This window comes from Equus przewalskii, chromosome 1 (genome assembly GCF_037783145.1).
Source record: "Equus przewalskii isolate Varuska chromosome 1, EquPr2, whole genome shotgun sequence".
In the NCBI taxonomy this organism is placed as follows: Eukaryota; Metazoa; Chordata; class Mammalia; order Perissodactyla; family Equidae; genus Equus; species Equus przewalskii.
Genome location: NC_091831.1, coordinates 93,625,243 through 93,646,626, shown reverse-complemented (window position 1 = coordinate 93,646,626; position 21,384 = coordinate 93,625,243). Strand labels below are relative to the sequence as shown.

At 57.9% G+C, this 21,384-nt stretch overlaps 1 protein-coding gene and 1 long non-coding RNA gene across 11 annotated transcripts in view; one reads left to right on the top strand and one right to left on the bottom strand.

Annotated features, from left to right (window-relative positions):
* ZNF710 (zinc finger protein 710) overlaps positions 1-20,520 on the top strand; it is a 63,586-nt gene extending 43,066 nt beyond the window's left edge. For 7 of the 10 annotated variants that reach the window (XM_070617443.1, XM_070617371.1, XM_070617436.1 and 4 more), the window contains 4 exons: positions 9,854-11,342; positions 13,398-13,589; positions 14,088-14,262; positions 17,834-20,520. In XM_070617443.1, the coding sequence (XP_070473544.1) occupies positions 9,882-11,342; positions 13,398-13,589; positions 14,088-14,262; positions 17,834-18,003 (1,998 nt within the window). In that variant the 5' untranslated portion in view covers positions 9,854-9,881 and the 3' untranslated portion in view covers positions 18,004-20,520. Of the gene's footprint in view, positions 1-9,245; positions 9,368-9,813; positions 11,343-13,397; positions 13,590-14,087; positions 14,263-17,833 lie in introns of those variants that run through there. The other 3 variants (XM_070617380.1, XM_070617395.1, XM_070617406.1) reach the window with 2 other exon arrangements.
* LOC139083020 (uncharacterized) lies at positions 3,148-6,518 on the bottom strand. The gene is made up of 2 exons (XR_011539518.1): positions 6,330-6,518; positions 3,148-3,329 (listed from the first exon to the last, which is right to left on the bottom strand). It is a non-coding gene; the product is annotated as an uncharacterized lncRNA (long non-coding RNA).
* Positions 20,521-21,384: the final 864 nt, after the last annotated feature.

Genomic DNA, 21,384 nt, shown 5'->3' with positions numbered 1-21,384 from the left:
GATGAAATGGGTTTCTTTTTCCCTCCTTTCTTTCTTTCTTTTTTTTAAGCAAGAGATAAATAAATGTCGCCCTGAGATGACAAGAGAACCCTGAAGGAGATAAAAGGAGAGTAAAAGGGAGCGAGAGACCAGAAGCAGAGGACAGAGGGGGATCTGGACCATACACTGCGATGAGGGGAGAGATGAAAGAGGAAAGAGAGATGGGAACGCAGGACCGAGCGGCAGAGAGGAGGATGGGGTTGCCACGGAAACAGAAGGAGGGGAGGAATGGAGGGAGAGGAAGACGGGATGGAGAAGCAGAGGGCTCGGTGTGGGAGGGGCCTGAGACGAGGCTCCGTGAGGAGGAAGGGAAGCCAGAGGGGCTCCCAGAATCAGGCCCCCCTGTGGGGAAACTGAGGTCAGCAGGGGAAGATGACAGGAACCCAGAAAGCTCATCCCCACCCAGAGCTGGCAGCGTGCAGACAGCTGGGCCTGGACCCTGGGCTGACCCAGCTGGGGTCTGCTCCACCCAGCCTCACCTTCCACAGCTGTGGGATGGAAATGGCGCTCCCTCCCCAGAGGGCTGCGTGGAAACCTGGAAACGTGTGTGCTCATCACAGGGCCTGACCGAGGTCAAGCCCAGTCCATGCTCCTGGTGTTTCTTCATCTGTGGTTCTTGTCTTTGTCCCGTGAACTTGTGAGCCCGAGTTTTGTTTGTTTTCCCCTGTTACATTCAGCTGGTCATCTTTGGGTCCAGCAGAATGTACTTGTTTGGGGTACAAATGTGCTTTTTGCTTCTGGAATTGCAGGAAACACACAGAGCCTTCCAGAAACATGGGGCCTGCTGTCCCTTCCCCTGGGAACAGGCACTGGTCCTGAAGCTCAGAGACAGGAAGTCCAGGCTGGGGGCGGGGGTTCCCACCTGGGGCTCAGTGAGGGGCCTCTTTTTTTTTCTTTGCACTCAAATATGGGTCTTCTCAAAAAGGGCGACGATTCCTTCTCTGTGTGCACTCTGCTAGGAACACAGCGGCAAGCATACTGACAGGTTCTCCGCCCTGGCCTTGTGGAGTCTCTGATCTAACTGTGATGCCAGAGATTGAGCGAGCAATTATACACTTGAATCTATCATTAAACATGTGACAAGGTCCGAGAAGGAAAAGTATTGAACTTATCACTGCTTAGAGCTTGAGGGACCAGACGTGGTTGGGGAGAAGGGAGTCAGGGAAGCCTGCCTGAGGCAGTGATGCCTGAGTCGAAAGCTGAAGGATGAGGGACGAGGAAGAGTATTCCAGGCACGGGGAACAGCATGTGAAAAGGGTGTGCGTACAGGAAAGTCTGTTAAAGAAAATGACAAAAGCCTGCGTGGATGGAGGGGGATGAGTAAGGGGCCATTGGTGTGCTGTGAAGATGCCACGTAGGCAGAGACCAATTGAGCAAGCTCTTATAGGACCTTGGTGAGGTGTCTGGACTGGCTGCAGGCTGGCAGCCTGGTGGGGATCCTGGGTGGGGTGGCCGCCTTGTTTGACATGGATGGAAGGAAACACACCGGGAATCAAGGGCTCTCGGGTTAGTCCCCGTCGTGGGGTGTGAGCCTTGTGGCCTCAGTTTCCACATCTGTAAAATGACATTTGGGGACAGGAGGGTCCCCAAAGTTCCTTGAAGCCCTGCGGATTCCAAGACCCACCTTGAGGGTACAAGCCAAAGTGGCCAGGGCGAGGGGCCTTTGGGAGGCCACTGTCCTGCTGTGGGAGAGCCCCGCTTCCCTCCTTTGTGATAAAGAAACAGACATGTCTGCCCCCGGGGGCATGTGAGGCGTCAGCCGGAGAATGCCAGGCCCACAGCTCCTGGGGACCAGGTCAGAGGGCCCTCATGGCTCCGTCCCGCCCCGGGGGCAGCTGCCCGGGTGCTGTGTGTGGCTCTGCAGGTGGCTGGCATTTGCCCCGGGAATGTGCACAGCGGATGCCTGGTGAGTTTGGGCAGGCTCGTTTTTTGCAAGGATCAGGGACCCACCCAACTTCCTCAGGACGCGGGGACAGCGAGGGCCCCTGAAGGGTCTAGGGCTCCTGGGACCCCTGAGGGTGCCTCCATCCTCCCCTGGGGGCACCCCCGCTCCCTCAGGGCCTCTGCCTTCGGGCTTGTGCCCGACCCCACCTCTGCGTGTTCCTTGGGCTCTGCTCCTATCGTCGAGGGTGTGAGGTTCGATGCTTGGCTGTGTTTCCAGGAGGGGAAGCTGTTTGGCCTGAGTCACTCAGGGGTGTGGGGAGGCGCCGGCCTTAGGTCTGGGCTCAGCTCCTGTATGAACCGCCTTGGGGAGGAGACGGGGGGGCTGCATTGGGCAGCCCTGGGCTGGGGGTCCGGCAGCTGCCTTAGGGGAGGGGGAGGAAGGAGCCCACCTGGGGACGGTTTTCACAGTGTGGGGGGGCACGCTTAATTCACCCTCAAGGCCAGGTCACTATGAGAGTGCTCATCAGCTCTTACTAATTAATTCGGAAACTCAGAACCCTTTGGGGAGCTTTGGGGAATGGGATGCTAGGCCCCACACCCAGAGATTCTGGTTTGACTGGCCCGGGATGAGGCTCGGGCACTGGTCCTCTAATCAGACAGTGCCATTCGGACCCTGTGGAGCCAGGGCCAGTGGCCACTCTAGGGTAGCCAAGCCCTCCCAGGATGGGTCTAGGAGCCCCCAGGCCGGGGAGATCAGCGGGGGAAGGGCTCTCCCAAGAGGCCTTGCTGTGGGAGGGACTGTCCTGCCTGCAAGGGTGTCAGGTGTGAAGAGCTCAGAGCTCCTGGGCCCAGCCCCTGGGGACTCTGCCAGAGCAAGGCCCTTCTCTGTGCAGCCTGGAGGCCACCCCTGGCAGGGAGGCAGCACTGTCCTGGAGGGGAGGCAGGTCAAGGGGCAGAGAAGAGCAAACCTTGTGTAGACCTCTCAGGCAAGGCTTTCCCCGTGGGTCTCATTTGTCCCTTCATTCTGGGTCCATTGGCTTTTTCTCTTCCCCTGTCCCTACTCTGGTATCTTTCTCTCCTCTGCTGGACCCACTCTGTCCCCCTACAGACCCTGTCCTCTGGAGGGGACCGTCTGGTGGGGGAGATGACCCACAGTCAGATACAGTCATGAATCAACGTGACTGTGTCAGGTTCTCCAGAGAAACAGAACCCGGAGGACGCATATGCAGAGAAAGAGATTTATTTTAAGGGATTGGCTCACACAGTTGTGGGTACTGGCAAGTCCGAAGTCTGCAGGGCAGGCTGGCACCTCAGGCAGGATTGCTGTGAGACGGTCTTGAGGCAGAATTCTCTCTTCTCTGGGAAACCTCAGTTTTCCTCTCAAGATTTCAGCTGATTGGATGAGCCTGTCCACAAGAAGGAGGGTAACTCGCTCCACTTAAAGTCAGCTGATTATAGATGTTAATCACGTCAACAAAATGGCTCACAGCAACGTCTAGATCAGTGTTTGACTCAACAACGGCACCACAGCCTAGCCCAGTCTGCACATACAATTAACCCCATGTTCTCAGGCTGTGAAAGAGGCCCTCACCCCGCCCCCGAGGCTGAGGAAGGTTTCCCAGGAGGCAATGCCTGCACTGAGTCCTAAAGGATGAAGGGATGTTCACCCAGTGCAGGGAAGGGCAAGTCCTAGAAGAGGAGCCTGTGCAAAGGCCCCGTGGTAGGAGACAGCTGTGTGTGTGTGTGTTTGTGTGTGTGGTGCAAAGCGACAGGAAGCCTTGATGGAGGGTCAGGCAGAGCCTGTCTGGGGACAGCCTTGGGCAGCCAGCTAAGGCATGGGAACTCCACCGTCTAGGCCGTGTGGCTGAGTGTGGGCTTCTGAGCCAGCAACCTGCATTCTAGTCCTTACTTTGCCAATGTCTCTGTGTGTGACCTTGGACCAGTCCCTTCCCTCCCTGGGCCTCAGTTTCCTTATCTATAAAAAGCAGTGGCTATGCATGGTGAGCATCAGGCCCTCGTGTGGTTTGTGGGTTAGTAGCTGTGTGTCAGTGGCCCAGCCACTCTGGCTCTTGGTGGCGGGGCTCAGCAAATCTGTCCACAGAGAAAAGGGGAAGCTGAGGCAGAGAGAGAATCCTGTAAGGAAGAGACTCACACCGTCCCCCCCGGCCGCCCTGCCCGCACCCCTGACGCCCCATCACGCTGGCCTCGCGCTGCCGAGTCGAGTGAGGCCCTGTGGGCCGGGAGAAGTGAGACTGTGGCAAGGAGCCCTGAGGTTTGCACAGGCTCCAGCTTTTGCTTTCGCTTCCTCTTCCTTCCCGGGGGTTTCCCTTTAAGGCTGCCTCGAGGAGGGCACAGAGGAAACAAAGAGGGTGGTTCTGCCGCACGTTGAAGTCCCAGGAGTGTTTCACAGCCCTGTGAACCCCTAGGACTTCCTTTCCCCTCCCTGGGCCCAGCTACCTGTCCCGCCCCACTCCAGGCTCAGCTTCTCCCCAACCCAAGGCCTGGGGCTCCCAGGGACACAAGGCTCACACACACATGCATGCACACACACACACACCCCGCAACAGTACAGCTGCTGATGGGCAGAAAGATTCAGTTGCAGGACTGGAGACCACAGCCTCTGAGCCGCCTGGTGATTCAAGGCCAGCATGAAGGGCCCAGGGGCAACCTGTCCTCCCAGCCTATGCCCGGGGCCCCGAGGAGTCAGTGCTGGGGAGCAGGCTCTCAAAAATCGCCATTAAAGCAAGTCGACCACAGGATGTTTGGTGACATCCCAAGGCTGGGCTGGCAGAAGCCACAGCGCGTTGCCATGTCTTCAGTTGGTTTTTGAGATGTCCCTGGGGGTGGGAGTGAGTCAAAGAATAGCCAGGTGGTCACCAAGTCCTGTTGGTTCTTTCTTCAAAATGACTCCTGTCCCGCCAGCCTCAAGTGCCACCCACCAGAGCTCTGTCCCACCGTCTGTGTTCCAGGGACACTGGCCGCCTGTAGCTCCCCGACCCTCCCCTGAGAGCAGGGGTGTGAAAAGGGGGTCTTAGGGAGGGACCCTGGATGACAGGCAGGTAGGCCAAGGGCGTTGAGGGTTAACCTAGAGGTTAACCCACCCTTGAGGTTCCAAGAAGCCTCTTGTGCCCATTTTACAGATGAAGAAACTGAGATCCTGAGGGGTCAGGTGGCTTGCCCATAACAAGTCACTCGTTAATTCATTTGACAAGCTTGTGTCACTGTTCACAGGAACCCCAGTGGAGCAGTAGATGAAGTAACAGGGGAGGCCTCTGGGGGGCCCAGGTCCCTGCGCGGGTGGCACAGGCCTCCTTCTGGACCTCAGAGGATGAGACTTGGGTCCCTCCCCATGGGGGCTGGCCTAGCCCTCAGGCCCCAGAGCGGGTGATGCTGAGCCCTGGGAAATAGGCCAGCCCTGGGCTTCTGGTGTCACCGCACAGTCCCTCCTCTCTCTCCGCTCTCCTCCTTCCCCTCCCCCTCCTCTGCTTTTGTTTCTTGGCCTCCTCAGCCTCTCTCTCTCCCTCCCTTCTTCCCTCCCCTGTCTCATGGACTCCCCCTCCCCCTTCCCTGTCTCTTCATTTTCCTCCTCCCTCCCTTCCTCTCCCTCCCTCCCTCGCTCCCTGTCTCTCTCTCTCTCTCTCTCTCTCTCTCTCTCTCTGCTGTGGCCTCCCTTCCCCCCTCCACTCCCAGCACAAGTCTTTAAACTACAATCAGGCAGCTACTCTATTTCCCTGCCTTTGCCATTTCCTTTCTCTTCCCCTTGGGGACCGAGGGGGCCTGGCAGGAGGCCCATGCGTCCCTGCTGGTGGACGCCCCTCCCGAGCCCTGGAGAGCCCCGGGCAGTCTGAGCTCCCCTTCCTCTTGGACATTGTGGAGAGCTTTTGTTCTGAGACCCAAGCTCCAGGAGTAGGGAGAGGCCTTACCCTGGGGAGGGAGGGGCCTCAAGGGCCCCCCCCCAGCAGATGACAAAAAGGGGCCTTGTTGGGGGGCACCCCAGCACACAGGTGGTGCGCACCTGGCAGGCTCTCCTCCTGCCCTGGGCAGCTCCATGCCAGGGCGTAAAACAGGAGGGTTGGAGCTTGTGAGAAGGATCCAGAGGGGGCGGTAGAGCAAAACGATGGCCCAGAGGAGGAATAGTGATGCCGGGGTTGCAGAGCCCGGCTCGCCACTGCTCATTTCTCTGTGTGATAGACAGACAGAGCACGCATGCGAAATGCAGGTAAATTAGATTCCCTCCCTCGTCTTTCTCTTGGCCTCTGTCTCCGCAAACAGAGCCCCTCCCTCCTACACACACACGCGCACATGCACACGCACGCACGGCCTGCCTGGCCGCCCTGCCCCAGGAACCGGGCAACATGGACATGAGGCCCAGCCCACCCCATAAGCCCCATTAAAGGTGTGCTTACAGGGCACTGTGTGTCCCGGTCGGGCAGGTGGCATCCACTGTAACAGGGAGCAGGGGCCTGCCTGGCCAGCTGGCAGATGCTGGATGAAGCCTTCAGGAAGAAGTGCTGTCTGAGTGGAGACCCAGGGGGCCCTCTGGCTGCCCTCTGGGGGTTCCAGTTCCCCAGTCTGGGTGGGCCCCTGGACCAGCCAGACAGGAACGGGCCTGAGGCCTCACATCGCAGTCTGCCCAGGGCCTGCCCACGCGCTCCCACTGGCTCCTCGTAATCTGGGGTGGGCAGGGGCACCTGTGAGCCAGGAGGCCAGGCCCAGAGCCAGGACGTGACCTCCCAGGTAGCATAGCCGAAGGAGCAGAGCAGGGCGACAGGGCCAGACAGGTCCAGGGGCAGGCCCAGCTCTGCCCCTGACTGACAGGGCACTCTTGACATGTCACTTAGACCCGTTTCCTGGGCTGTGAAATGGGGTGCACACCACACCCACCTGCACCCCCAGTGGGGTTGTTGTTAGGATTAAATGTCTCGCCTGGGACCTGTGAGCACTCAGTAAGAGGAAGCTGGCCCTTCCACCTGTCTGTGGTTCCTTGTTGGCACTCCCATGTCCCCCCAGTTTGGGCATGCATCACACAGGGGCACGGACTCTGGGCAGGTCCCCTTTCACACCCAGACACAGAAGCACCTTCTCCAGTCCTCAGCACCAGAGTCAAAACCGCCCGCCTGTCCCCATAGGGAGGGCTCGCCAGGTAGCGGGGGGCAGGCTCGGCTTGCACCAGGGGTCCTGGTGTGATTGTCAGGAGTGGTCCCTTTCACGCTCAGGAGCTCCCTCCTAACAGGGATGGTAAATGCCCCTCCCTGCAGGGGACCACACCAGCCCTGTGCCCAGCTCCCACTGGCAGGCGCTGCCTGACTTCTCGTGGGCTCCTCCACCGATGGAGCCATGTTCATGGTTCTTCGCTCCCCTTCCCTTGAGGTTTTGAGGAGGGGGTGGTGCCGGGTGTTGGGGCTCGGTTGGAACAGACAGGGAAGGGAACTAACATCCACACTGACAGCCTGACCTCGTCTCCTCACTACACGCACTCGGGCACTGCGTACCCCTTCATAGAGACGAGGAAACTGAGGCTCGGGACACGGCGGGGTATGCGCCGAACGACAAGAGAGCAAAGCCTGGATTTGGACTCGGAATCCAGGGCTGAGTCCCTGGCATGGGTCCCACTGTTGAAGGCCAGTTTCTCCCTTCTGCTGGGCCTGCCTTTGGGGAAGTCCAGAAAAAATGCCGAGTTTGTTGTTTGTTCAAACCCGCAGCCGACACGAGGGCTGCTGCCGGGGGCTGCCGGCGCCGTGTCAGACAGGCCGCTGCGGCCAAGGCAGTGCCGCTTCCCACTGGGTGGCTGTGGTGGGCACAGGGGCCTCCTCTATGGCCTCCAGGTGGCAGGGACCCTGCCTCCTCCGCCCTGCACCTCCCAGCACAGGGCCTTGCCCATGGCGGTGATTCAGCAGATACTTCTCACACAAATGAATGAATGGATGGATGGATGGACGGACGGACGGATGAATGAATGAATGAGTTCTTGGTCCCCGGAGGATGTCTGCTGAATCACCCAAACCTTTGCTGAATTTGGGACCCCAGAATGGAGAACTGCCTCCGCTCTGTGGCTCTCATCAGAAACGGCCTCTTCCAAGATCGGGGCAGACATAATAACAGTGATTCCTCACTTGCCGAGGGCTTTAGAATTATCGGGGCCCCTTCACCCACATCCTGTCCTCTGGGCTCTCACAGCCCTTCCATGGGGAGGTGTCTTCATCCCCATGTATTAGATGGGGAAACTGAGGCTCAGAAGTGACTTTGAAGTGACTTTGCTTAGTCATTTGTTAATGACAGGGCTGAGACTTGTGGCCAAGCTGGCTGACTCCCAGTTGAGTGCTCTTTCCAGTGGGCGGGTGGGCGTGGTCTCTGAGTCAGGTTTAGCCCCTCCAGCCTGTTCCAGATGGACTGGTGTCAGAGGTTCCATTCCACCTCACCCCTCCCCGAGAGCCCCACTTTCAGCTTAATAGTTTAATCTTTAGTGTCCCTTTCAAGGAGGCTGAATTCCTGTCTAGGGTATTTTATTTTTAGTCGGCTTCAGGAAGGGGAAGCTCCGCTGGGCTGTGGGGGAAGGGAGACACCAGGCCGGGCGCCGGTTTCCTGAGGAAGGGCCGGGGCCATGTGCCTGACCCCGGTCCTGGGAGGAAAGCAGGCGAGGCGGGCAGGAGCCACCCCAGTAATGTCTTTCCTCTTCTCCATGGAGCGCCTCTGACATGCGGGGCGCTGAGCTGGGGGCGGGGGTCCAATCACAAGGAGTGTCCGAGGCCAGGGAGGAGGCCCTCCCACATCCGGGATGCACTGCTCCCTGGGCCACCAAAGTCCTGGGGAGGCCCTGAACAGGTGGAGTTTGGGAGAAGCCTGGGAGGCTGGTGGGAGGAGCCAGGAGCTCAGTGGGGTGGGGGACCCGGCGGCGTGTGAAGGCCAGGCTGCAGAGCTCACAGGCACAGCTGTAGCCCTGAGAAAGGCAGGAAGCGCCCGGGGTCTGGACCTGGGCAGGTGGGCACATTGGCTCTTTTAGAAGAAGTGGTTAGATCAGAGAGCGTGACCATGAACCTGGGATCTGGTTTTAGCATTTGTTTCCCAACAGTTGTCTCAGACATGTTAGCCATCACAGAGCCCTTCTTTCCAATCAGATCTTACCTAGAATTCCAGTACAAATCAGATAAAAGCTATGTTTTTCCCATCAGTATAAATTTAAATATTTAAATTATAACGTTTAGCTCATCAAGAACAATGACCTGTGGTGACCGCCACAGACGTTTAGCATCAGGCTGACAGGTGAGGAGTGCCCTCTGAGATTGGCCTCACCACCTAGTTTATTTTTTTGCATTGCCTTGTTTTTGCCTGGTATATATATATATATATATATTTTTTTTTTTTTTTTAAACCAAACACCTCGTTTATATGGCCAAGCCGTCGCAGATGGTGACAGTTGGTTAACACCTCACCGTACAGTCTCAAGGTCTGTGCAAAATTAATTACCTTGGCAACAAAGCCAGCAGGGCAACTGAATGTGTAGGAATGCAGTCTATATTACATTTAAGTAGATGGGTTTTCTAAAATAGGTTTTTAAAAATAGAAGAATATTTTTTTGCGACACTGAATCCGAATTTTGAGGCACTCCTGAAGGATGCGTGGAACATAGTTTGAGAACCACTGATGAGACCCACCCTCCCTGCCTTACAGATGGGAAGACTGAGGCCAGCCGGGGGGGGGGGGTGGGGGTGCCGGCAGGGTTTACTCCGGATCCCTAGGAGATAGAGATGGTCAGATTCACAGAGGGTGTCCTTGCTCCGCGTAATTAGCGTGTCCTGTTCCCAAGGCAGGAGTAGAAAGTGGTCAGGGACAGACACCGGAAGTCGCCGAGCCCTTGCTGAATGTGTGTCTGTCTGTGGTCTGTCTGTGCAGTGCCGAGCAGCCGTAGTGACGTTCCCTTCTGCTCCCACAGCGATGCCCTCCTAGCCAGCCGCCGAGGGATGGAGGGCTTCATGGACTCAGGGACACAGACCGATGCCGTGGTGGTGCTGTCCTTGGCTCAGGCTGCCGTGCTGGGCCTGGTCTCGGAAAATGAGCTCTTCGGAGCCACCATAAGCGCCGAAGCCTTCTACCCGGACCTGGGGCCTGAGCTGTCCGGGGCGGCTGTCGGGGAGCCCAGGACCCAGGGCCCCGACGTCTACCAGCTGGCCTGCAACGGGCGCGCCCTGGAGGAGCCGGCGGAGGAGGAGGTGCTGGAGGTGGAGGCGGCCTTCGAGAAGCACACCCGGCGGAAGACACGGCCGCCCGTGCGCCTGGTGCCCAAGGTCAAGTTCGAGAAGGTGGAGGAGGAGGAGGAGCAGGAGGTGTACGAGGTGTCCGTGCCCGGCGATGACAAGGATGCGGGCCCCGCGGAGGCTCCCGCGCAGGCGGCCGGGGGCGGCTGCGAGGCCCTGGTGCAGAGCAGCGCGGTCAAGATGATCGACCTGAGCGCCTTCAGCCGCAAGCCCCGGCCGCCGCGGCCTCCCGCCCGAGCACCCCGGCCCGAACTAGCCGCCGCCGCCTACGAGCCCCGCTTCCCCGAGCCGGCGCGCCACGGCTTCCCCGAGCCCGGCGTGGCGCTGCCCGGGCCCGAGGCCTTGCCGTCAGAGTGCGGCTTCGAGCCGGCGCCCCTGGCCCCGCTGAGCGACCCCGAGGCTCCCGCCATGGAGTCCCCGGAGCCCGTGAAGCCGGAGCAGGGCTTCGTGTGGCAGGAACCGGCCGAGTTCGAGGCGGACGCGGCAGGCTCGACGGCCGAGCGCCACAAGAAGGCCCAGCTGGACCGGCTGGACATCAACGTGCAGATCGACGACTCCTACCTGGTGGAGGCGGGCGACCGCCAGAAGCGCTGGCAGTGCCGCATGTGCGAGAAGTCCTACACGTCCAAGTACAACCTGGTGACGCACATCCTGGGCCACAACGGCATCAAGCCGCACTCGTGCCCGCACTGCAGCAAGCTCTTCAAGCAGCCCAGCCACCTGCAGACGCACCTGCTCACGCACCAGGGCACGCGGCCCCACAAGTGCCAGGTGTGCCAGAAGGCCTTCACGCAGACCAGCCACCTCAAGCGCCACATGCTGCTGCACTCGGAGGTCAAGCCCTACAGCTGCCACTTCTGCGGCCGTGGCTTTGCCTACCCCAGCGAGCTGAAGGCCCACGAGGTGAAGCACGAGAGCGGCCGCTGCCACGTCTGCGTCGAGTGTGGCCTGGACTTCTCCACCCTGACCCAGCTCAAGCGCCACCTGGCCTCCCACCAGGGCCCCACCCTCTACCAGTGCCTCGAGTGCGACAAGTCCTTCCACTACCGCAGTCAGCTGCAGAACCACATGCTCAAGCACCAGAACGTGCGGCCCTTTGTGTGCACGGAGTGCGGCATGGAGTTCAGCCAGATCCACCACCTCAAGCAGCACTCACTCACCCACAAGGTAAGGCCTCCTCCCGCGGGGCCCTGGCCCACAGGGGCTCCTCCATGGGGGCGCTGCCTTCTCCTCCTCCAGCCTTTCATCCAGTGCTTCCCGAAGGACCGGATGAGATCACTGAGGTGGTAACATACATGGTACACGGAGGAACATTTACTTTTACAGTTACGTATTTATTTTGTTGAGCATTAGGAAAAAATATAATTGACGGTAGCTTTTGAAATAGTAAAACCTTACTTGTTTAAGAAACCTTTTGAGGGAAATGTTTGCGGAATGCTGGCAGGCCCCAAGGAACACAGTTGGAGAACCACTGAAGTCACCTACCCTCCCTGCTTTATAGATGGGAGGACCGAGGCCGGGATGCCACGGGGAGACGGATGAGATGGTCAGAAGTCCAGAGGGCTTCCTTTGCTCCTCCTAACTATAAACACCTCTCACAACCTGTGACTTCCCTTTAAGAAAAAGCTGAATATATTTCCTTTTTAAAGGGAATAAATGTAAGGAAAAATGTTTGTTGTGGAAAAGTCCGATTGGGTCTGGAATATGGCTAAACCCGGCAAAACGGTCTGTGGTGATGGAAAATTGAACAACACTGTTCTGCTCGCTCACGGGTCCCACAGTCGCCCTCTGGCGCTCGGCCTGGCCGTGGTTTCTACCCGAAATCCAACCCACTTCACGCTTTGAAGCCGAGTGTGCAGAGCCTCCTCTCTCCGTCATGGCAGCCTTAGAGATGCTCCAGGTCAAACTGTGTCCTTCCCTCTCCCGGTGGACTCTACAGTGAGCGAGGGAGTAGCAGCGTGCCAGGCCAAGCCTGCAGCCTTCCCCAGCCCTGGGAACTTTTTCCGCTAGAGCAGAGATGATGTGTAGGTTTCATTGCAGGTGCTCCTGCAGTCACCTGGTGTAGCTGCCTAGAGTGTGATGTTAAGAAGGATTCTGAGGCCGAACCTGGGGCTGGCTGGAAACCAGATGATTGATTATTAATGCCTGCAGGGGTGAGCGTGGAGAGTGACAAGTACATGTGCTATAGACCTGCCATCTTTCTTCTCTACTAGGGAACTTAAAAATCCCTGCAAGCCCACAAGCTGTTGAAAGATAAGTGAGACTGTGAAGAAAAGCTGAAAGCAAAAGTCAAAGGCTAATAAAATTGAAAACGTCCCTGCCCTCAGCCTAAATGTGTACAGTGTGCATAGCATGCGCTTACAGAGTAAGCTCCCAAAGGGCAGGGCCCCCTGGTGGTCATTCACATCCTCCATGTGTCCAGTGAGTGTACAAGACGTGTGGCCCGTCTGCTAAGAGAAACTGACGTGGAAACCATTAGGTTGTAATACGAGACTTTGCACCAAGAGAGCCATGGGGACAGCGGCTGTGACCACAGAAACGTGTCTGTCCCACTGCGGTTCTACTGAACTAGCCAGCAAAGAGCTGAGCCCGCAGCTTGTGCCCTAGCTCTCCTCCCCAGACGATGAGTTGCACCCTCTGTGCCCAGCACCTCTCCTGCTCGGGGCTCACCTCCATGGAGAAGCGTGCTGACAGTCCAAACCAGAGGGTTCTCCCCGGAGTCTTTGTCTCCGGGGGCGCTGTCCCAAACTTCATCGATGATAAGAATCACCTGGGGCCATGTTGGGATTGAAATTCCCTGGGCCCACTGAGTGGGAGTCTCCAGGGAGCGCCTGAGCGGCTATGCGGTCAAGAGCTGCAGGTGGTTCTTATCACCAGGGGGCTTGGAAAGCGCTCAGGGGTCAGTGGATGGGCTCTGGTGAATGAATGAATGACCTGTGTGGACACCTGCCCTGGTGGGCAGGAGACAGCAGGTATGTGGGTAGGACCAATAAGACCCAGCCAATCTCTACCTATTACTGGAAGGCTTCCTGGAGTAAGCGGTCCTGCCCCTAAGCGGACATGCTCCCAGTGCTTTTAATTAAGTGGTCCCTGTTCAGAACCCTCCAGGAAGTCATTTCCCAGAACTGCGCACACTCTGACGCTGCGGTCCCTACGCACACACTTCCAGAGGCCGTGCCCGTTGCGTGCCTCTGACCATCCTCCCCCCTCCCTCCCCCGCAGGGCGTGAAGGAGTTCAAGTGCGAGGTGTGCGGCCGGGAGTTCACCCTGCAGGCCAACATGAAGCGGCACATGCTGATCCACACCAGCGTCCGGCCATACCAGTGCCACATCTGCTTCAAGACCTTCGTGCAGAAGCAAACCCTCAAGACCCACATGATTGTCCACTCACCCGTGAAGCCATTCAAATGCAAGGTACCAGGCCGCGGGGCCCGAGGCGGGACTTCCCCACGGGCGGCCTCCGGTCAGCTGGACTGCAGCGGCTGAGACCCACCGAGAGCCGGCCTGGGCTGAGTGAAACCGCCTGGGCTTTGGGGGCTGGAGTGGACAGTGGGGGATTCAGGTCCCACAAGCTGCTGAAGTTGTGTTTTTTCAGAGTTTCAGGGGTGGTGACGGTCACAGTGCAGCCACAGGGAAAGAGCCCAGGCCTGGCACTCAGTGCAGTCAGAGAGCTGAGCCCTGGGTTTCTGATAGCTCCAGCTCAGAGGGAGTGGGGCAGACCCAGAGGAATGGTGGCCAGCAAGGGGTGGTTTGGTTCTCAGCCTCTTGGGCCTCTGGTGTCACATAGGAAAGGACAAGGCGAGCGCCGTCCATAGCGAACGGGCCTCCAGCCCAGCCATGGAGTGGGAGTGGGCTGGGGTTTGGGGAGGCCGGGCTCCGCACAGGCTGAAGGTGCTGGCTGGTGTGTTCCAGGTGTGCGGGAAGTCCTTCAACCGCATGTACAACCTGCTGGGCCACATGCACCTGCACGCGGGCAGCAAGCCCTTCAAGTGCCCCTACTGCTCCAGCAAGTTTAACCTCAAGGGCAACCTGAGCCGGCACATGAAGGTCAAGCACGGCGTCATGGACATCGGCCTGGACAGCCAAGGTGGGTGGGCCATGCGCAGTGGACAGAGCAGGAGCAGTACCATCATGGGACACTCAGGAGCCTCCTGTCCGGTCAGGGGGGTGGGGAGGCTGGCCAGGCCTGACACCTCCTTGGGGTGGGCTCAGGTCTGGGGAGGGGGCACCCGGGAGGGCCGTCATGGTGATAATGAGAGGATATTTGTGTATCCTTCAAAGGACTTAAGTGAGTTCACATAAACAATAATAATAAAATAACTACTAACATTTATTGAGTGCTAACTGTGTGCCAGGCCTTTATTAACTCATAGGACCCTCACAGAGGTCGGCCCTTTCATTATCCCCACTCTACTGATGCAGAAACTGAAAGTCAGGAGTTAGGTAACTCACCCTAGACTGCAACACACAGGAGGTGACGGACACTTCATCTCATTACTACGAGATGACGTTTAAAATAAATGGATGGGAAAGAAAGTAACAAAAGGGAAAATGACAACTGGAAAGATAAGGGAGAGCCAGGTAAGGTCACAATTCCAAGTGTACCATGGGAGGTCCTATGGACATGCAGAGGGGAGCTGTGAGCTTCCCAGCAGCCAAGGCAAAGAGTGTAACACAGTCAGTCACACTCCTCATAGTGCCTGCCAAAGAGAACGTAATGCGCATACTCGAGAGGGTCCCCACCTCTACAGTCGGTCGGTTTCATGGGCTGTTATCATCCCTAAGTGTCGGCGACAGCCTCTCCCTGCGACATTCATCAGTAGTGGAAGAACTTTAGCCTCTCTGGCCTTATTGTGAGGAGGAGCCCATGGCACTTCAGGAAGGCTCCTTGTACAGTCTGCTGCTCTTTGACTTTCTGATGCTCCTTCTCAGACAAACTAGCTGGGGATGGGCCTCGCCAATAACCGGGGAGCTGACCTGCCCCTAGGAGATTACTCGCTAACAGTCGATCAGTTGTCAGTGGCTGGCTGCAATCGCCCTGATTGGGTTCTGCAGCAGCTGACGAGTAATGGCCTGGGTTTTCTGGCAGAAACAGGTCTGCTCAGTTTTCTGTTCTCGTGGGTGAGGATGAAACCCTGTTGGCTGCTCATCCATGCTCTCTGTAGCCCCTTCCTATTCTAAATGAGGTACGAGAACCAGCAGCGTTGGCATCCCCTGGGATCTCGCTGGAACTGCAGACTCAGCCTCCCCTAGACCTGCTGAATCAGAGTCTGATTCCAGAAAGATCCCAGGTGACGTGTGTGCACAGTGACGTTTGAGAAGCGTGGAGCTAGAAGGCGGTTTGCAAACTTCAGTGTGCATCGGAATAATGAGGAGTCTTGTTAAATTGCGGGACCTCCCCCCCCAACCCCCCCCCTGCCCCCAGCTTCTGAGTCTGTGGGTCTGCGGTGGGGTGGGTAAGAATTTGCATTTCCGACAAGTTCCCAGATCGTCCGGAAGCTGCTGGTCAACGGCCTCACTTTGAGACCCTTTGATCTAGACGCTGGAGGACTGGTTCTCAGACTTGGCAGCACATGGGGAATTTTTTTAAATGCTGACGCCTCAGTCTCGACCCCAGAGATCCGGATGTAACTGATTTGGCACGCAGCCCCGGATCAGGACTTTTCAGCACTTTAGGTAATTCTATGTGCCGTAGAGTTGGCACACCTAGAGCCACTCCTCTAGAGGACCCGCCATATCTCGAACCCCGCGGAGAGACCAGAGCAGAGCCCGTGCTCCTGGGGGTGGGTAAGGCGCAGGCTCTTTCCATCTCAGGGCAGGAGGGGGATGTCTTCTCCCTGTCTGAGCCAGATGACAGAGAGGAAAGCGGGGATGGTGCTGGAACAGCTGGGACCCGAGTCCGCCTGCCTCTTGCGTGTAAGCTTGATCTGAGAAGCCCAGGCTGACGCTTGTGCATGAGGAAGGCCGTGTACACTCTAGATGGAACCACCTAATAAACTCCGGGACTGTCACGTGGGAGGTGGGTCGATGTCCTTGTAAAAAATGGTACAGACTATTTCCTGGGGTCAGCTGGACAGGACCAATAGAGTCAATGAAGAAACAAAGCAGGGTAACAGAGATCCAGAAGTTTTCCCCAGGGTGCTCCATTTAGCTTGTTTTTAATCAGCTGCATGATATGAGGGTCTGGCACTTGGGTTGGAGGAAGAGGCGCCTAGGGTCTATAACATTTGAGACCATTGGCCTTGTTTTCTTGTCAGGAAGACTCACAGTGTGTCAGATGCTCTGGGCACAAGTAATAGACACCCCATTCAGACTGCCTTAAACAATAAGGAAACAGACTTAAGAAATGACTTGAAGTCCAGGCCATTTTCTGGGTCTGATTCAGCCCCTCACCAGTGACATCAGGTTGAGGCTCCCTCTGTCTCTCCACAGCATTAGCTGTGATCTTCCTCATGGTCACAAGATGGCTGCCAGTGGCCTGCAGAGCAATGTGCTTCCTTGTTCTCATCCAGTGGGAGAATAAGAGCCTATTCTCCTTTGCTCTATGAAACCAATGAGAGCATTCTGAGAACTCACCAGCAGGCCTTTCTTCATGGTTCGTTGGCCAGAACTGGGTCCCATTCCTATTCCCGAACCACTCAGTGGCAAGAAGTGGGATTACCCTCAGACCAGTGGGTCTCAATTGCAGATGAGTTTGCCCCCCGCTGGGCTGAGTCTGCTGCTTGCCAGAACACATCGCATCTAGGTGGACCGGGGCAGAACGCATGTCGGGGCTCAGCCACAGCCCCTGCCTGCCAGCCTCCCAGGGTCCCCAGACAGGACGGGGCCCCCTCCCTCTGTGAGTCATTGGAAAACAGCCCTAGGCCACCTCCGTGGCGTTTTCCCTCTGGCTTTGTTCTAACACTAAGAGCTTTACAACAGGATTTTTATTTGATAAAATCACAAGAAGCCTCTTAGAGTTCTTGCCTCGTGCATCTTTCTTAACCTACCTCAGTGTGTGTGCGTCCTTGGAGAGCGAGGCCCGAGGAGAGCACTGGGTAGGACCGGTTCAAAGCACTAATGCTGGCAGGAGGTCAGAGAACCAGCTCCCTGCGGCCATCGGAGGCAAAGCAGCACAGTGGATCAAAACAACAGCACTTGCTGGGTGCCCTTTGGCAAGCTGATTAACCTCTCTGAACTTCCTTTTGCTCTGCTCCGGGGGGTTGCCGCGAGCATGCAGGTATCCTGTGTGTGAAGGGCCTAGCACGCAGTAGGTACTCAATGAGTGGCATCACAGAGACATGACGTAGAGCGGCAGGCTTTCATGTGGCAAATGACTACGGGTCGTAGGACGAATGGGAGACATTGCAGAGAGTACGGAACTCGGGCTCAGTGACTTAGGAGGGCAATAGAAGCCTGACTCAAAGAAGAGTTCAAGGCTGGGCCTGCGCCCGCCCCGCACCACACACAGCTTCAGGGTTCAGCTCTAGTGACCCATCCAAGGAACCACAGGAGCCTTGGGGCCTCCCCGAGCAGGAAGGCCAAGAGGCAGCTGAGAATCCTCTAGAAGCCATGCCCGGGAAGTCTTTTCTTCAGAAAGGCCATCTGCTTCCCATGTGGGAGTGGCTGGCTCTGCCCACGGGGCGGCTTCCGGGCCTGACTGCGCCCCTCTCTTGCAGACCCCATGATGGAGCTGACGGGCACTGACCCATCGGAGCTCGACAGCCAGCAGGAAATGGAGGACTTCGAGGAGAACGCCTACGCCTACGCGGGCGTGGACGGCAGCGCCGAGGCCAGCGTCCTCACCGAACAGGCCATGAAGGAGATGGCCTACTACAACGTGCTATAGCACAAGCTGGGCTGCCCGAAGCGGGCGAGGCGCGCCAGGGTGTGGGGGTGAGACCACGTGCTGCGGGCTGCCCCGCCCGCGGCGAGAAACAAGCTACTGCCCCACTGCCCTGAGCCCTGCCTGCCTGCCCAGCCGTTTGCACCACTAGGGACATCTAGACCAAATGGAGACTGTACTACTGGCCTCAGCTGTGAACCGGGCCCGGGCCCCAGGCGCTCCAGGGAAGGAAGAATGACACAGGAGGCCCGGTCTGGGTCTCCGTGGCCTGCTGCTGTGGGCGGATGGGAGAGATGCTGATGGGGGCCACTTGGGGACAAGTGACAAGGGCACAGGTTCTCAGGTCTCTCCGGGCCCAGCAGAGCTGGGGCAGCCAGTGTGGGCAGGGCCTTCCTGCCGGCTCCTCAGGGTCCCGACGCTGGGGCAAGAGATCGTTGAGCCATGCCTTGTTCCTCCTCTGCACCGACGCCTGCCTCTCAGGATGTCTGAGCCCCTGTGCTGGTCAGCACTGCCCCGCACCCCCGCCGGCCCCTGGGCTCCAAAAAGCCCCGGCCCCAGAGCCCCCGCCCCCGTCCTCAGCCAGCCAGGTGGCGCCCTCTGCCTTCTACCTCCTGGTGCCTCCCGCGCCCTCCTCGAGCCAGGCGTGCATGCACCCCAGTCCTGGCCTTAGGAGAGCGGGGTACAGCCCAGCCCCCAGCTAACACCCTCTCCAGTCAACTCCCAGAAGGCCCCCGTCTTACAGCCCTGTTTGGAAGTAGGTGTCCCTAACGTGGATTTCAACAAATGTCATCCAGTTCTGTCTTGAACTGGGGCACCACACCAGGGTCCCCCAAAGTGAACAAAGCCAGGATGCGCCTTGCATCAGGCACGAGCTAATAACACAGACAGACGGAGGACCCTGAGTGAGGGGCCGGGCACAGTGAAGGGATCATGAGGGGCTGTCCTCAGAGGAGGCCGAAGACCACCTGTATGCGGGGAGGGGGGCTGGAGTATTTTCTTAAAACAAGTATCCATTTTGAGGACGGGACAGCCAAGAGTCAGCAGGCTCCCCGGGAAGAGCAACATATATAAAAAGGAAAATGAAAACCATAGAGAAAACAATTTTTTTGAGCAATGGGGGTATTTTGAAGGTAATTTATTTTTTCTCCCTTCCAATTCTGTGTCACCTATTATCTTTTCTGACGGAGATCATTTTCTTTTCCCCAGCGGAAGCTTGCTTGTGTGCTGTGCGTGCTTTGTGCCTCCCCCACCCAGAGCGGCCTGGCCAGGCAGGACGCGGGCCTGGAGGGGCAGCTGCTAGCAGGAAGCCTCAGGCGGCCAGGACGGGAGGCCAGAGAGGCAGGGCTGAGCGGGCCCTCCCCCTACCCTGCCCGGCCCCTCTTGCTGATGACCCTCTGCATCACCCCTGCAGTGGCCAGGGCCGCTCCATCCTGCTCAGCCAGAGGCTCGCTCCCTCGCTTGCCCACTCATTGCCTCTGTCCCCACACCAGCTCCTGTCCCTGGAACCCCAGACAGGCCCAAGGCAGTGAAATAGCACATTCAGGAATGCCAGGGCACCCAGACTCCTGCCCGCTCACCTCCTGAGGCCTCAGAGGGGAAGGGCAGGCAGGGCCGTCCCCAAAGGCACAGAAGGAGGTGAAGCCACCAGCTTCAGCCCAGAAACCAGGCAGCGGGGGGGAACAGCCAGGGGTGGGATAACCAGTTTGAAATGCAGCTACCCCCCCAGGCTGTGTCCTTAGTGAAGGACCAAGCTAGGCCTCAGGGTGGCCGGGATCAGGTCTGAGGGGGAGCACAAGGGGCCTCTTCCTTCTCTGCTGGAGTTGGTGTGAAGCAGCAAACAAGAGGGCTGGGGGCTCATGGGAGCCTCTTCCCAAGTGTGGCTCTCCAGACCCCGAGGCCCCCCGGCCTCCCAGGTGCCCGCCATGATGACCCTCAGGTGGCAGTGACGCCGTCACTGTAGAAGACATTTTCTCCTGCTGAGCAGAAGCATCGTCCCCTGCAAACTACCTCTTCCCACAACGTCTTTGTCCCCTGGTACCAAAAAGAACCCTGTACCTCCACCCCTTCCTCCTCCTCTTTCCTGCCAGCCCAGTGGCCTTGGTCTTGGCAACCCAAGGGAGAAGGTCTGGCCCCCAGGGTGGGGCTTTCCTCCCCCCCTACACCCCGCCCCGCCAGCAGCGCGGCCCTCTGCGAGGTTCCATACTTGAACGCCCCCCTGCCCTGTGCCTTGGACCTGGGCAAAACTTCGAGAAGGAAGCAGCACAACTCACGACTTGAGCCGGGGGGTGGTCTCGGCAAGGCTCCCGTCCTCACTCCTGCCCGACCTTTTCGAGAGAGGCGCACGCGGCCTCTTGGGTGACTTGGAAACTCCTGGACGAATTCCATTCTAACTTATTTTGACATGTATACAAACCAACTGTTTAGAAATTCCACTTGTGCAAAGCCCTACTGTGTTTTTACGTTCCTGTTTAAAAAGAGAAGTTTACTTAGCAATAATTATAAATAAATGGATATTCTTTAGTGAGGTGACTGCGGGTGCTTCTTCCCATGGTTCTTGGGGACGAGGTCCTCACCCCTCCCCCGGAATAAACTGTCAGTAAGGCTTCCCAGCCCCACACAGTGGGGCATCACTCTGCAAGGACCTGGAGGAGACCCAGACCAGCCTCGCACTGGAATGGCCACCTGCAGGGCCAGGCTGCCACGGCGACCTGCTCCAGGCGCAGGAGAGGGGGCATGGGCCAAGCCCCCCCAGAATTCCCACCACTTGCAGAGAAAAGCCACTGCCCCTCCTTACCCACCAACAGAGCACCAGGACAGACGCCAGCTCACAATGCCAGACCGGGCTTCTGAGGCTGTGCATTCTGGGGAGCTGCCAGCCCTTTGCGACTGATGAGCAAGAAGGGGCTGGAAACCTTGGACCTCCCCGCAGGAGCTGGGCCTAGCAGAGCCAGCACACCAGCTTTTCTTTCCACGGCGCTGGGAGCTGGGTGCGACTACTGAGGAAGAGCGGTTGTTGGAACGGAAGGGGGCCACCAGTGTGGGGGGGGGGGTGCTAGAGCCCATCTCAAAGCTACCCAGGTTCCCACGTGTTGGGTTTCAGGAGCCGTGAGAGTTCCCCCAAAATCTGGGAAATGGACTGTGGGCTGCCAAGTATTTATTTCATCAAGTGAAGATGACACAACTCTTCCCCAGGACATTTTAACACCCAAAGTACATTACAGTCATGCGTCGCTTAACGACGGGGATCTGCTCTGAGAAATGCACCCTTAGGCGATTTTGTCATGCGAACATCACAGAGTGCACTTACACAACCCTAGTGGATACAGCCCACTCCACGCCTGGACTCTATGGTACTGATCTTATGGGACCACCAGCCTGTATGCG